Genomic DNA, 17,468 nt, shown 5'->3' with positions numbered 1-17,468 from the left:
TGTGGTGGGGGTAGCTGTGTGGGCATTCTGCCTTTACATTTTTAAACTTATTACTGAAATTGTTTTTTAAAAATTCATCTTATGTTCAGCAACCTTACTGAGATCTTACTAATTTTAATAAACTCAGAGTTGATTTCTTTGGATTTTCTCGGTAGACAATGATATCAGTAACATATATTGGCAATTTTACTTGTCTTCTTTACAGTATTTTTTATACGTTTTTCTTCCTTTTCCTGCTGCACCAGCTTAACCCTCCAGAAGAATGCTGAAAGTTACGTTGGTAGCTGGCACCCTTGCCTTTTCAATGAATGCAAGTGTATTAGTATAATCGTTCTCAATTAGAGATAGAGGACAATCTCCTGGGAGGTCATCAGAATACATGGTTTGGGCCTCAACTTACTGAATTTAAATCTCTGAGGGTGGGGCCCAGGTATGAACCATTTACTTCTAAAGAGGGCCCTATCCACCCCCACGTGATTCTGAGGCTCAGCCCTGGTTAAGTACCACTGTCCCTTTAACACTAAATTAGCTATTTCCTGTTGTTTTCTCTTAAACTCTCTATTAAGACTTCCACTTTCCCAAGGAAGGACACTCTTGGCACCTTACTTCAAAATCCGGAAATGGATGGTGAATGGTATCAAATGTCCTTTAACCATCTAACATAAAGGCCATAGGGTTTTTCTTTATTAGTTATAATGGATCACATTAATATATTTCCTAATTCTGAGCAGTCTTTAAATTGTTAGAAACAGTGCTGGATTTGGTTTTCCAGTATTTTATTTAGGGCTTTGGTATATATACACTTATAAAAGTAAGACTGGTCTACAGGTTTTGTGTTTGGTTTTGTTTTAAATGCTGTCTTGTCAGGTCTGATGTCACAGTTATACAAGTTCTATAGATGGAAACAAGAAGTTTCCCATCTTTTGCTACGTACTGGACCTCTTTAAGTAACTCTGGAATTATCTGTTCCTTAAAGGTTTGATAGAACTCAATTGAAAAACATTTGTGCCTTTAGTATTAAAGTTTGGTAAGTTTTATAATATAGCATTAGCAAGCACTTCATGCAGTCACGCAAATGACTTGTGACTGCTTTCTTATGTAAACTGTTTTGTACACAGAATAGTAGACCCTAAGTTCTTGGTTTATTACATACTGGGAGTGTAAGGGTAAGGAAATGCTATATAACTTGCAAAGGCAAATTAAAAATTCAGGGATCCCTACTGATTTATTCTCCATTCAATTAAACAAATGGAACCATTATAGATGCACATTAATATCATTAGCCCAACACGGCACAGGTAAGTGGAAGACCCATAAAAAAAGAGGGTAATGTAATCCCAAATCTCCAAACCTTTCTCTTTTATCATTCGTTTAAGAGTACCTTTCTACTTCTGTCTCACAACAGCATCCTATTCTAAGCTATTAACAATTCTTGCCTGGTCCCTCCGCAGTAGCCTCCTAACTCACTTCCCCTCTGCACCCTTGGTTCTGTCCTGAGGGTCTTGTACATGGCTGTTCTCTTCCTACAACAGTCTCTAAACACCCACATTCATCTTTGCCCTCAAATCTGGGCTCAAGCACTACTTTATTCAGGAAAGTCCTAAATACTCCCCCCCAACTGTAGTCTAAGTTAGCTCCTCCTGTTATTTGCTTCTATAGCACCTATTTAGGTTGTAATTGTACATTTATGTGGCCATTTAATTACTATGTCTCTCCCACTAGACTGTAATATTCATGAGGCTTCATGAAGATTTTGTGTTTTGATCACTACTGTGTGCCTTGCACAATGCATGGCACATAGTAAACATAACAAATGCTGGTTGAATGAATGCTAACTCAGAGATGTGTAGTCAGAGGAAAATGCCAACTACAGTAATCATTTCTAATAGAAATCCTCAGTACTCTATACTTGGCTAAATGCCACCTTAGAATAGAGATCAAGTAAACTAATGTCATCTATTTAAGGGCAATTACTTACTGACAAAGCTTATGAAAATGGACAATTGTTCTCTTACTTGTAAATTCCTCGTGACATATTTTCAATGTATTTAGCTTTGTCTTGTACTCCACAGTGGTAATGGTAAGTCTTAACACAGGCTTTTATTTCACATCCAATAGTAGCACCAGGCTGACTGCAAAGTGTACATTTCTGTTTAAGGGAAGAGAAAGAACAAACATAAACAGTACTTCAAAGTTTATGCAATATTATTTATTCCATTTTAGCCATATTTCAGCCAAACATTCCAGTTTACAAAGAAAACAGGCAGTTTTCTATTGAAAAAGAGAAAACTGAACTTATTATATGGCATATATATTAAATAATCCTGCAATTTAAACCATGCTGAGATACACTAATATTAAGTCATCCCGATGTTTCTATTATTTAAGTGTACTAGCCCTCGGAGATCTGACATTTAAATATGAATAATACACTCCTTAATGCTGCCAAACACAAAACAAGAATGATATTCTCCATTTTAGTAGTTGGCTTCCTTTCCCCCCTGGGATCAGTTCCTTTCCTATTATGACTGGGGGAAAGGATGAGAAGATGGGAAAGCAATTCCCCCCAAGAGAGGAATTGCTACCAAGAAGGCAAAAGGGCAAGGGGCAGACTAAAGGAGCAGAAATCTTTTTAAGATTTCTCAATTTGGCCTACATCAGCCTTGCCTCAAGAATGTTCTGAGATTAAAAGGTGAATGTGGACAAAAGGGCTTCATCATCAAATCAGTTTGAGAAATGCTAGTTTTAAACAGGCTGTTTGAGTGCAGAACTTCTCACAGCCTTTTCTCCAGGAAGGAGGGTATAGTAAACAGTTCTCAAATTTATTGAACTCCAGATGCCCCTTTATTTTTAGGGGGGGAGGGGAGGGGAGCATCTGAATGGATTAATTTCCTTTGGGGGCACATTTCGGGAAAGGCTAGGTTAGTGTTTACACTAATTTTCAACAATGCAGAGGTAAAAAAAAAGTTGATCAGGAGAACTGAATTGTTATCCTAGTTACCTATTTGGACTTCAGCTGTATGACACAACATCTGGTTAGTATGACACAAAGAAGCAATTTTTCCCTTTATTTAGTACTGTATGTTTTGTTTTAAAGGGGGTTCATTTTAAAAATAGTATTCGAAGTATCAATAAACTGAACTGGATTTAAATGGAACAGATAACATCAACAATCTTCACATCCTCAAAAATGAAGTTCCACAAAGAAAGGATCATTTCTAATAGATTCAAAGGTCATCAACGTCTGAAACCACTAGATGAAAGACTGACGGGGAACTTCACAACGGAGGGATCAGACTCACCATCTGAATCCAAGGGTCAGACATTGTAATTTGTCTGATGTGATATATATGGATGATACAGTCCCACCTGTGAAGTATTCTTACCCTCCAAAATGGTAAAACAATCTAGTCAAGCCTTTACATTTAACTTCTACTTTAAACGAAAATCTGGTGGATAGAGGGACAAGTTAAATGGCATCATGAAAAAGCAAATAGACAAATAAAACGTGGGATATTTTACAGGACAATTAATTCATTTTCTTCAATAGTCAATGGCATACAATAAAACAAAAACAGAAACAAAGACGGGGAGGAGGAAGTGTCCTATATTACTTAAGGATAACCATCAAATTTAATGTGTGATCCTCCTCTGGATCCTGATTCATATGAATCGACTTTAAAAAGATAGTTTTGAGGTAATAGGGGAAATACAAATGCAAACTGGGTATTAAATGACACTCATTGTTAATTTATAAGGCGTAATAACATTGTGGTTAGGTAAGAAAATGTCCAACTTGTAAGCGATACATACTGAAATATGTAGAGGTGAAATGATATGAAGTCTCAGCTCTGCTTTAAAATACTTCAAGCAACAAGAATAAAAGGCAGAGATGGAACGAGTGCAGCAAATTCTTGATAACTCATGAGTCAAGGTGATAGACGTGTGTTACTAGTCTTTCTAATTTTGGTGTGTTTGAAAATTTTCAATAGAAAAATTTAAAAATTAAAGTCATTTCTAAAGACAACTGCTGTCTTAAAAGATTTTGCATTCCATTGACATTTCATAATCATAAACTAAAAAGAGTAAGTGATCAATAAAGATGCCAATGTTTTTTAAAGCTACTTATTAGTAATTCAGTATGTTTAAAAACATGAGACTTAGGCATATTTTATAAAGGAAACTTTAAACCTATCATAAACATTTTAAGAGACAAAACTATGTATGTGAACTTTAAACAGAATGCTCTGAAAAAAAACTTGTCATTTTATTAAAAAAAAGAATGAGTAACAACACAGGGAAGTTCTCAATGCTCTATTAAGATTATATAATTTTCTTTAAGTAGCTTAAACAATATAACATTTTAAACTTAATGAGGTGTGTCACATTCACATCTTCATTTATTTTATTAAAAGACTCAAATACCCTGAAATATAAATCTCAGCATAATTCTCTTAATGAAGTTACATAGAAAGAGGAATATTTCAGGAACATTAGCAGCCTTTACTATATTACAAGTAAGTCAAATATATACTCTGCTTTAACCTATGTACTTTATATTAAATTTTTTGATGACTGGATAAATTTGAGATGTGTTCTAAATTTAAAGCAGAAAGTCAGAATAACATTGTATAGCATAAACGTAAAACCACAGACCATTCTTTTTCCTCGCTTAATCTCCTGAAGTACAGTTTTAATATCAAAATCTCCAAATTCTGCTCTTGATGTTGTTGTGAGCTGGACTGTGCCAGAAGAAAATAACTAGAAAAGAAAAATGCAGGAAATTTAATATTCAAAATCCTGTGAGAAAAAGGTTAAATGACATAATAACTAATGTGTTATATTACTTTAATATTCCAAGAAAGGTGACTTTCCCTTAAAAATCAGGTACTTGCTCAAATATTTTTAATACATTAGCATGTCTGATTAAAACATAACCCAAAATAAGGACATTCAAATAAAACCAAGGTTGCCACTGTGGAGCCAAGAGTAAATACTTCATTAGACAATAAAGATTTCAATAGTGTCACTCTGTAACTTCAACTACTTTATATTTCTATGAAGTTCTAAAATAAGTTTTAATTGGCAAATTTCAACCACAGATACAGATCAGAATCACCTGGGGATTTTCTTTTTTCAAATTAGATGTGTTTGGGATCTACTCCAGGAGTGAGTATTTTGGAAAAGCCTCAAGTAAATCTGATATGCATCTTTGATTAACAACCTCTGATATAAATAAACACTATGATTTTTAAAACCTAATAAAAAATGGAATGAGTAATTCAATACAATCTAATTCAAAAACTTTTATGTATACTATATATCAGACCTTGATCTAAAGATGCAAAGATGAGATTTAGTTCTTATCTTCAAGGAATTTAAGAGTCTGTTAAAGGAGAGAGGCTCAAAAGAGTAACTGTCATACTATCTATGAAGTACAATAATAGAGATATTTACTAGGTTATAGTAAAGGCCAAACATATCTTTCCCAACAAGTTTATAAAGCTGAAATTTTTACAGTTATAAAGTAGTTAATTATAGATTACTTGGAATATGGTACTATAATTAGGATTACATTAAATCCTACTAAATTTTTAGTATTTAAAAAAATCTAAAGTTTATGAAGACTTGGGATTACAGGATATGCTAATAAAGTTCTAAAACACTAATGCTAAGGGAAAAAGTGCTATTTTGGCTACTAGCTAAATGCTTTTCAAAAACACTTGTGTTTAAAAAAGCACATAACAAGAACCATGCTTACCATGCACTTATAATGTGCCGCTGCCTTCTTGGCATTGAATATATGCAGTTTTCCTCTTGCTTCATTTTCTTCTTCTCCTACATGACAAAATCCACATTTAGGCCTGGTGTCACTAGGGCTGCTTCTGTGTGGAGACCTATCTCTCTGCAAATATAAGAGAAAAAAAATAAGATCCATCAAAATATGCTACCAGTACCTCAAGCTTAGTTAACATTTCAAATGATGAACTTTACCTAAAAATACGGTTTAAATGAAATATTCATGCAACAAAAAGTAAGAATCCCACAGTTTCCTACTTACATAGGAACTACTTTCCATTTCATCTGTTCCATGGGAGGATGTGGACCTGGTATCTTCAGATAGCCCTTTAAAATTAGTTTTTCGTGGCCTTCCTTTACGACTTTTCTTTTTACTTTTAGGTGATGAGGGCTCCAGTTCATGTTCATTAAAACTTTCTTCTAAATCAGCTGCTTAAATATAAACGAAAGCTTTACATGGACCAATCTTAAAATGAGCTTTAGTTCATGGGTCTTTAGAACATACGTTTTCTCCTCAGAATACTATCACCTCCAGAAATGAGAAGAAACACTCTTGTTGTGCTCAGTATAGCAACTAACATTTTATATAAACACAAAAAAATTAAATACAAAATTTTATTATAATCATACTAACACTAATTATTTCCACTGAATTTGTAATTCTATAAAAATGAGTTTTGTGATCTTGACCATGCACATAATTCAGTAAACATTTTCAAACTCTAGTAAGTCAACTTTTAGAATTAGCTCTTGTATTTTTTTTTACCATAGGTTTTAAAGAGTTTTATCTCACACTGTTAGTGAAATCAGAACACTTAACTTTCTGCCACTTGGAAAACTAAATGAAAATAAAGTAGTTATATCTGTACTGTACAATACAGTAGCCAATTAGCAATATGGGGTGTTAAAAATTTAAGCTCTGATAATTAAATAAAATCAAACCTTCAGTTTCTCAGTTGCACTGATCACATTTCAAGTGCTTATTAGTCTAATTAGTCACATGTGGCAGGCTGTCTCTATACTGGACATCAAGATATAGAATGTTTCTATCACTGCAGAAAAGTTCTACTGGCAGTACTACTATGGACAGCTCTTTAAACTATCATGAAAATCAAATAGCCAAATGCAACAAGGAGGTAATCTACAAATGAACTAAGTGATCAAGGAATTAAACAAATATTAAGTACAAAAAGAATTTCAAAAAAATTAATAAAAAAAGAATTTTTAAAATAAGCGGTAAAAAAGGTATATTGCAGGTTAGTTGTGCATACTTCAATGGATTAAACAAAATTGATGCAGAAATTTTAGAGTTGCATTTCTCAGCAATTTGAAAAGAATTTCTACTATTAATGGAAGGTGTTACATTAAGTTATTCACTACAAGTATTTTACTTATTGAGGGTCTACTGTATGTAAGACAATGAAGGCATTTAGTATTCAAAATGGTATAAAAATCAAATGTTCACTGTATTAGGTCAAACTATAGAAACTTTTAGGCATAGCTCTAATACCTTCATTGTTTTTTCTTTTACCCTAAGTTATTTATTATAATTCCAGGGACTAATTTCTCAATGAGAAAGCATACCAATTCCTAGTCTCAGACGCTATTATCTTCCCTAATAAATATTTTCAAAGTTTTTGTGGTTTTTTAAGAAATAAAAGCACATTCATTATAGTAAGAAATTCAATTAGCATACTTGAACATATAAACTCAAGGAATTGATATTGTACTGCAAACCAGTTAATAAAAATTTCTATCAATGCAAGTTCACATAACTATGGTAGGATTTGAAAGATGAAGAAAGGCAAAAAGGTGGGGGTTGTGGGGGGGACTTGGTGAAGGGGGGGAACCTAGTAAACATAATATTCCTCATGTAATTGTAGATAAATGATACCAAAAAAAAATAGAAGAAAGTCATAAAAAAAAGGCTAAAAGGTAAATGTTAGTGGATAGTGTTTTATAGGTATATACAAGTTCATGTGAATAATCAATCCTCCCTGTGAAGACAGAAAAGTCAGATGATTTGTGATCTTAACACTATAGCAAATTTTGTATCAGAACATACCACCTACTTTAAACATTTAAACTGACAATATTTAAGACAGAATTTCATTAAAGCTGTTAGAATCACTTGTACTTGCCCCAAATTAAAAATTAAAATGAAAAATCATAACCAAATATTTCAAGCATTCTGATACATTTCTGATATACATAAAATTCTATGTTTACAATAAAAACAAATAACCACTAACACTATAATAACATTATATAACACTATAACACTACATAAAAGAAATTCCCTAACTGATTTCCATTATCAGGCCAACATGACTAGTTTTCCACATGGCATATTTGTCTGTCCTAAATATGGAATCATTCAGTATAAAATTTTAGGGGACTTTAACAGCAATAGCAAAAAAAATCACAAAAGATTAACAGATTTAACTATATTAACCTTTCACACTTCTGAAAGTATAAAAAAAAAGTGGTAACATTAAAAGGCAAACAATAAACTGGAAAAACATCTGCTGTATCTGTGAAAAAGGATTAGTATTCTTATGATATAAGATCATAAAAGATTAAGACTCTAAGAGAAAAACAAATCAAGCATATGATCAAATAATTTACAGGACATAAGTAAACATACTTTTAGAAAATGTGACTTCTCTAGAATCGTTAAGTATAAGCTGATATATCAATTGTCACTTATCAAAATAGATTTTAGTTATAAGAGCTAAAATAAACCCCCCAAAAATGTTAGAAATAAAAATACAAAAGAAGCCCCACAAAAATGTTGACATAGGACATGCTTCTGGATGAATGGGATCAACATTAAGATATCAGTTCTCATTAACCTAATTTAATGGAACTCCAATAAAATAAAACTTAGTTGATTTCATGGTTTTCTAGAAGAATAAATGTATAATACATAAGAACATCTTTTAAAAATACACTATAAGATAACAGCAGTTAAAACATTGGCACAGGAATAGACATATATCAGCACAGTAGAAACAAGGCTGAAAACAGACCAATATGCATATGGAAATTCAGAGTATGATAATAGTGGCATTTCAAATGGGTGGGAAAAAGACATAATAGCATAATTGACTATCCACTTTTAAAAAATTGATTCCTTTCCTCATACCATGTGAAAAAACTAAAGATGGATCAAAAAATCTAATTATAAAATAACAAACCACAAATGTAATAGAAGAAAATGGAGGAAAATATTTTTTATAATCTTGGGGTTGGGACACCTAAGAAGCCATAAAAGAAAACTGAGAGATCTGACTAGATTAGAAACTTTTATATGGCACAAGGTACCATAAACCAGGTTAAAAGACAAATGAACTTGGTGATTGGGGAGTCTAGTAAACATAATGTTCCTCATGTAATTGTAGATTAATGATACCAAAAAAAAAAAAGACAAATGATAAACCGGAAAATCACTTGCATCTGTGACAGAAAATTAGTATTTGTATTAAAGAGTACATACAAATCAATTTTAAAAAGACAAACCTCAAGAGAAAAATGCACAAAGGAGAGCAGCGGGCAATTCACAGAAGGAATATAAATGACTAAAAAACATGAACCAAAGCCCAATCTAAGAGAAATGGAAATTAAATGAGATAATTTGATTGGCAAAAATTAAAGACTGATAATATCCAACACAGATGCAGGAAACTGGATGCTCTCAAACACTGTTGATGGGAGCATAAACTGGGTACATGTGACAGTACTTATTCCCAATGTTAAAATGCACAGACCCTTTTACCTAGCAACCCCATTTCTAGGACTTTATCCTACAGAGAATCACTTGTATAGGTACATAAGCACATATGTACAGGGAAGATCAAATGCAGTTTTATTTGTATTCATGAAATAATAGATGTAACTGATTTTTATTAAGAGAAATCCTTCAACTATGGTTCTATTTATTCTATGGGATATAACATGACTATTCAAAAACATGAGGTCCATCAATGGGGAAATAAAAAAACATCTCAGTGGAGAAAAAGAGAAAGAAAGAATGAAGTGGATCTGTATGCACCAATAGGGAAGGAGGTCTGTGATGTATCAGAATGAAAAAAGCAAGTAGCATAACATTATGTATATACACTATGATGCCACTGTATTTAAAAAGTGCCCATGCACTATATATGTAAGTTCGTATGTGTATAAAAAAGGCTCTCAGAAGATATACACCAAACTGTTACTACTAGTTACTCCTAGACAGTGGCTTCAGGGAAAGAGAGGGCTTTTCAACTACTTTGGTTTTAACAGTACTATTGCACTTTTAATTTTGAAACAGTGGACAATGTATTGTCTTAGTAATTTAAAGAATTTAGAGCATTCCGTGTGGCAAAAAGGAGGTGGTAAACTCATCCACCACTAATGAGAATACAGCTGACCCTTGAATAACATGGGTTTGAACTGCATGGATCCACTCATACATGGATTTTTTTTCAATAAATCCACTGGAAAATATTTTGGAGATTTTTGAGAAAAGATTTCTTCTCTCTGGCTTACTTTATTGTAAGAACAGTATATAATACATATGACACACAAAGTATGTGTTAATTGACTTTGTTCTCATAAGGTTTCTGGTCAATAATAGGCTATTAGTGGTTAAGTTTTTGGAGAGTCAAATGTTATACAGGGATTTGCAACTACCCAGGGAGTTGGTGCCCCTAACCTCCATGTTGTTCAAGGATCAACTGTATAATCTAGCACAATCTTTCTTGAAAGAAATATGGCAACACATTGTCAGGGACCTCAGAAAGACTGAACCCTCTGACTCAGTGATTTTACTTTGGGGAATTAATCCTAAAAAATAATTGAAAATGGTAGTAAGAAGCTAGTTACAGACCTTTGCTTAATTTTTTCATGGTTATTTTTTTTCCTCCAATTCAAAATTGTGGAAACGTTTTAACATTAAAAATAATAATTTTTTCTTTAATAATAATTATAAAAGAACTGTCTGTGTAAAAGATGTATAAATCATCCTTTCCCCCTAATTCCACATGCTCTGTACTCCTACCTGGTGCCCTAGTTTTCTTACTTCCCCCTCCCTTCTTACTCCCTCGCTCACTCGCTTGCTCCCTCCCTCCCTCCCTCTCAAAGTAACCACTGCTAAGACTTCTCAAGGGTTGACAGCCTGGTTGTGAATCCTGGATCTGCCACAGTGTGTCCTCTTACCTGACACCTAGCTCAGAGGGTTCTTGAATGAATCAAATGAGTTAGTTCATGTAAAGTACTTAGTTGAGAACTGTGCCTGGCACATAAGATGCTCTCAATAAACGTCAGCTACTATTTTCTCTATGTGCGCAACCATGTTTTTTAAAAGAATACACCAACAAATGGTACTTGAAGCATACTATTCTGCATCTTGCCCTTGTCCACTTAATATATAAATTGAAAATACTCAAAATATAAGAGTTAACATTTGAGTTGAGTTTTGATTATGCCACATGTGCTATGCAGTTTACAATGCATGACCTCATCTGAGCCTCACAGACCCCAAGAGGTTCTATCAGTCACCATCCCCATCCCCCATTTTATAGGTAAAGAAAGTAAGTTCAGAAAGGTTAAATAATTTTGCTCAAGGTCACAAAGCTAGAGAGTGGCAGAAGTGGGACAAATATATGTCATTGAGTTACTATGTGCTTTTAAAGCAGTAATACCCACTGTCATGGAAATATATATTTTTATATGCTCCTGAAAGTCTGCATAGAATTTCTCTGGAAGGATACATAAACTGACAGTAGTGGTTGCTTTGAAGAAAATCATTTTTAAACTGAGATACAAGGGCAAGGATGGGAGGAATGCTCACTTTAAATGTACACTCTTTAATACTGCTGATTTCTGTACAATGTTCATATACCTATTCAAACACATGACTACAATAAAAAGTAAAATCTTACAGTTGCAATTTCTAACAATCCAGGTTGATAACGTAGATGACAAAATAAGGCTATCCTCCTTCCTATGCCACCAAGCATTCCCAACCTTTATGAGAAGAGCCCCCAAATGTCTATGTCACTTTAGAATGTCCTGTCCCATCTGTGTTATCCTACTGATTGCCCTGTGAGGCACGGGTGTGACCAAATTACCAAGAAACCAACTCTCCTCCTTGTATTGTAAAGCCCTATCTGTCCCTTTACCAATTCTCTTCTTCTTCTTAATCAACAATTTCCTCATCTTATGCCTTTCTGGTTTAAGCTCCATTTTCTTCCACCTCCTACATTTTCACATCTGTTAACAGTATGAAATAGAAAGGACCCTGGGACAGAAAGTCTGGAGATTGCCACTTACTTAGGCCTTGACTTGGTGAAATTATATAACATTTGAAAGGCAAAGTCTCCTGGTGTATCAAATGGGGCTAATAACAACTTCTTGAAAAGGCTGCTTTAAGAAAATGTTTGTGAGAAATACTTTGTAAACTACAAGATTCTATTCAATTGTTAGCTATTACTCATCATACCTTGGGTAGACAATAAGCTCTCTGTCCCCAAGGGGCTTAGTTCCCAAGTTCCACAGTGTGCCCAAACCCGGTAAGCACTCAATAAACGTTTGCTGGAACTTTTTTAATAAGAAAAAGGACAGGTATTAAGGTGGGAATAAGTAGCACCACCTTTGCTTTGAATTTGAAAGGCTGCTACAAAAGGAAGACTCAAGGTCACTTGCTCTGCCTTCTCCAAGGGAAACGTGACATACATTTGCTCTGCAAGTATTTGGTCTGCATGTGTAAACTCTTGCTTTCTGCTTTTTCAGTAAAGGTGTAAGATAAATGACTTTTATGTAGATGCTTGCACATATAAATATGTAAACATGTAGCACATGTCAAAAATATTATTCTTAATTAAGTATGTGCTAAAATGAAATATGGTATCTGGGATTTAATTCAAAATAATCAGGTGGAGGAAATGGGTGAGGGTATAGATAAAATAAGACTGGCCGTGAGCTGATGATTGCTAAAGATAGGTGACTGGGCTTTTTTTCAGAGACAATTTTGAGCCTGTTTGAAATGTTCTGTAATTAAAGTTTGTCAAGTATTCCAAGTAAAAAATGAATATAAATAATTCCTAGCACAGTGCTTTGCACATGGGTGGTCAATAAATCTGGTGAATCGAAGGAATATGGAGTCAATTCTAGCAAAGCGCACAATATGAACATGCTACTAAAATTTTCCAAGTAGCATTAAATCATAAACACAATTTAAATCCTATTATCTTCCAAGGAAGTGCATATGAAAAGACAAGGTGTAATAAAGGTAGGTAGAGTTTTCAAGGAGTAACAGTAATGACAATAATGATATAGACTCCAGTATTTATTGAGCGCTATGTGCAGGAACACTGCTAAGAGCTTTACATTCATTATTGCATGTAATCCCTACAATAATCCTATGAGGTGGGCTTTAAAAAAACTCTTCATTTTACAGGTGCAGTATCTAAGGCTCTAACAGATACTAAATAACTTGCCTAAGATCAATGTGACTAACAAGGCAGAACTACGATTCAAATACAGATCTGATTTCAAAGCCCATATTCAAACAGTATATGAAACTGCCTTGCCACTACTTCATAAATCTATGCAATGTTACTAAACATAAAAGGCTTTTAAAGACTTTGATACTGTATTAAAATCTCCCTAAACTTCTTCTTAATATAAAAGTAATGACTGGATGTTGTAGCGTATTCTAGAGAAAAAGAACATGGGAAAGAAAATATTAAGGGAATATTAAAGCACGCAAAATCTTTAAATCTACATAAGTTAACACACTTTCACCATACTTCTAATATAACTATTGGCGACCCTATTTCCTGAAGCATAACTTGAGTTATATGATTTGACAAAGCAAGCTCTAATATAAAGTTTCCAAATTGTCTGTCAGGGAATCCATCGGGTTCCTGAATAAAATCAGGGCTAAAGCCTTAAGGTTAGGCACAAAAGATTCCTTTACACTGTGTCTCAGAACACCTGGAATTTTATGGTTACTGTAATTGTGGCACTTAGCACTAAGATATCTTTTTAAGTAATTTCAGACACAAAAATTTGTAATTTCATATATACCCTTCACCCAAATGTTATTATCTTAGCACATTTGCTTTATCATTCATTCTCTCAAAATACTAATATACCTTTTTCTGAAAGATTTAAGAGTAAGATGTAAATATGATGTCCCTTTATGTCTAAGTACTCCTTTGTGTCACTGCTGTATTTGAATCAGTCAGGCACATATCTGTCAATTGTGTCTTTCCCCACCCACCAAAAACTGAAGCCCTGTTTTATTAATTCAACTTGCTCTACTAACACCAGGAACAAGAGGAGCTACAAGACAAGGAAGTGTCACCCAAAAGGAAGTGACACATTAAATACCATGATAAATTTTTCAAGCCAAAGAAAGAGATTACAAATGTTTTTTGAGCAAAATATGCAGAACATTCTATACTGGGTAATTTAAGAAAAAACAAACCACAAGTTTGGCTCCTTACAATTTCAAGAAACTAAACTGAGCTGAGGTTATGTTTGTGATCGTAACTTATATTCTATACATTCTTGCTGTGAATAGGTAACACTCAGCATCTACTCTAGCACTGTTTCCTATCTCCTCACAGATTATTTTGCTCCACATAAATAACAGAAAGGCCTTAACCCCTTCATGAAAATTATTTTCAAAGAACCACCATTCATAAATAATCACAGTTCCCCATAGGTATTCAAATGTTTAGTGATGACAGCTATCATATTAAAGTATTTCTACAAAACAGAGACCAGCATCAGTTACAAGCTAGAGCTATTTGTTATTATTAATGTCTGACATTTGGAAATACTGCTTTAAAAAAAGATAAAGAATAGACCTATTATCTAAATACATAGACCAAGAAGGGAAAAACACATAACATGCAGGATTTAATTCTGGCTATTCTTGTCCATACGTAATGTAAAAATTTTTAATAAGAATAGGAGGGAAATATACCATTTTAAGTGCTCAATAAGCACATGGGGCTAGTGGCTACCATATTGGATGGTGCAAATATAGAACATTTCTATTGTCACAGTTAAGTTCTACTAGACAGTACTGTTAAGCCATGAGTTCTCTATCCCCTTGTAAAAAGTCCTGCACATTTGAGGTCCATGTCATTCAGCTAAACCACTGCTTCTCAAACTTTAATGTGAATATAAACCACGTGGGATCTTGTGAAAATGGACACTCCTGTTTAGAAGGTCAGGGCTGGGGATTTGAGATTAGACATTTCTAACAAACTCCCAGATGTTGCCAATTCTGCTGATCCACAGACTATGCTCTCTCCTTCCTGCCAACAATTACTAACTCCCAATCATTCTGCCTTTCACATCAGACTTTCTGTAGCATATGGCTCAGAGCCCTTTTCTCCATCCCAACCCCTACCACCACCCTGAGTGATTTCAACTGTACACATGGACAACCCAAGAGACACCTAGCCACTCAGTTTCTTGATCTTCAGTGATGTCTTCCATCAGCCACCCAGTCCCTGTAATCACATCCAGACACTTCATAAGCACTTAAAACGGTTCTACCTCTGAAATCACTGTATTGCACTCTGGGACGACAAATGATTGCTTTCTCAAATACTTTCATTCTCATTGTTCTTCAACTTTGTCAGGACCTCCAGTCTACTAATTTCTTCCTGTTTCTTATTTTCCTGCCTTCATCCAGTCTATTAATTTCTTCCTGTTTCTAACTTTCCTGCCTTCACTTCTCTATCAAACGTAGACTTCTCTCAGCTTCCTTATCCCTTTACTACTGTGTTGAACCCACTTGGCAAAATCCCAACTCTGAATTAACTAACCAGCCATTTTCTGTTATACCCAGGATCCTGAATTGCTGGGGGAAAAGTCACACCACGTGGCGGATGGTATCACTATACTTAACTGGGTCTCCAATCTACTCTGGAAACCTTACATTTCTCTAGGCAAACTTCCTCTCCCAGTCTGCAGAATTGTTCTTTCAAACCTTCTCCTCTCTCCTTCGTGCCTTCTTCCAACCCTCATGCCTGTCCCTACATATTCCCTCACACAGAAAACAGACCAGATAGGAACCACCTATCCTCTTCCATCTCTCCTAGAAATGGTAGAAATGTCCTCCATCACAGGGTAATTGTTCCCCTTGTGCACTGGATCTTCCTTCCTTTATTTCAATCTCTTCTTGCCTGCTGGATCCTTTCTCATAAGCATTTGTACATCAACTAATTCCTCCCTCCAAAAAAAAGGCCAACTAAGTAAATGAAGCCAATCTGAAAAGGCTACATACTGTATGACTCCAACTATAATACATTCTGGAAAAGGCAAAACTATGGAGACAGTGAACAGATTCTCCAATTTAATGTTTTAAAACAATTCATATTATATCAAACTAACATGGCAGACTAAATTATATACTATTTGTCATTTTAAGTATTAGCAAAGTAGGTATTAAGCCACAGATGGCAAATGATCAAGAATTTGCTACAGGTATCAAATCCTCTTTGCTGTACAGACTATTGCAGTACAATTCTTAAACAAAGACAGTCCTGTAATACAATCCTGTAAACCCCCATCATAAATTACAATCATAAAGTAGAACATATGTTTCCCATTAGAACAATGAAATAACTGGAAGTTCTGTTTCTGACAAAGCACTCAATATGAAGTAAATTCAAGCTAGGATGGATGTGATAAAAGTAAAATTTCAGTAAATACAAGCTCTGTAATACTTTTAAATTGCAAAATTATGCTTCAAGTTCTACAATTTAATATAAACACACTACATATAGACCAATAATACAAGGGGCCCCAGTGTACTTTAAAAGTATATACACTGAACCCAAAGTTCAAATCAATAGTATCACAAATTTGAATTGTAGTAATCCTGCCAGTTACATTAAAAGAAGTCTTAAACAGTATGAATTTAGATCTTATTAATAAGTTTCTCAAAGCAAAAAGGCCCAAATTATTCTACTTTAGGTAGTCTGCAGTGACTGTTCTCTACCACTAGATGGTACAATCAGCTTCAGAAATTTAGGGAATAAAAGGGAAGATGTCTATATTAATTATTGTCATCCTCAAATACCCTGCTCCAATATGCTCATGTATTTGTATTCATCAGATTGTAAGTTCTGATCCTTGGCTTACCATATATGGTCACTACAATCTTAGGAGAATCAAATAAATACACTTAAAAACATTGTTCTTATTATTTATCTAATATGTTTACCTTAAAGAGGAGTTTTTGCTGAAGTATATTTTTAACCAGTACTTTTAAAGTATCTGGACTACTCTGGAGTCCTGAAATGGAAACAATACTATTTTGTATTATAAAGCCAAAATCTAAGAGATAAAAAGGGCCACAAATTTTAATGTAAGAAACAATTTGCTAAAACAATAGGCTCAACTCATTCTAAGCAACACGTTCTCGGGAACTAACCAAAACTTCAATTTGAGAACTTTCTCGTACCTTTTAAAGACCATGTAAAACTTGGCTAACTATAAATAAACATGACTAACCTGGTTTTATATAAATTTAAGTGTAAACAAACTATAAAGTAATTTGAAAAGTTTATATTTTAAAACTGTCTTATGAACTTGTATTTAAAAAAGTACGTTAATAAAAATTGAACAGAAAGCCTGGTGATCACAAAATGCAC

General features: G+C 34.0%; 1 protein-coding gene across 2 annotated transcripts in view; it reads right to left on the bottom strand.

Annotated features, from left to right (window-relative positions):
- Positions 1–17,468, bottom strand: part of PHF6 (PHD finger protein 6) — a 47,473-nt gene that overhangs the window by 8,941 nt on the left and 21,064 nt on the right. Inside the window, exons 6-9 of one of the 2 annotated variants that reach the window (XM_036931219.2) lie at positions 6,062–6,231; positions 5,762–5,905; positions 4,657–4,761; positions 2,016–2,149 (exon numbers count right to left, since the gene is read on the bottom strand). In XM_036931219.2, the coding sequence (XP_036787114.1) occupies positions 2,016–2,149; positions 4,657–4,761; positions 5,762–5,905; positions 6,062–6,231 (553 nt within the window). The remainder of the gene's footprint in view (positions 1–2,015; positions 2,150–4,656; positions 4,762–5,761; positions 5,906–6,061; positions 6,232–17,468) is intronic. The other variant, XM_036931220.2, reaches the window with a different exon arrangement.

Source organism: Manis pentadactyla, chromosome X, assembly GCF_030020395.1.
Source record: "Manis pentadactyla isolate mManPen7 chromosome X, mManPen7.hap1, whole genome shotgun sequence".
NCBI classification, from domain to species: domain Eukaryota; kingdom Metazoa; phylum Chordata; class Mammalia; order Pholidota; family Manidae; genus Manis; species Manis pentadactyla.
Note: the sequence above shows the minus strand (reverse complement) of the source record. Positions and strands in the feature narration are given on the sequence as shown.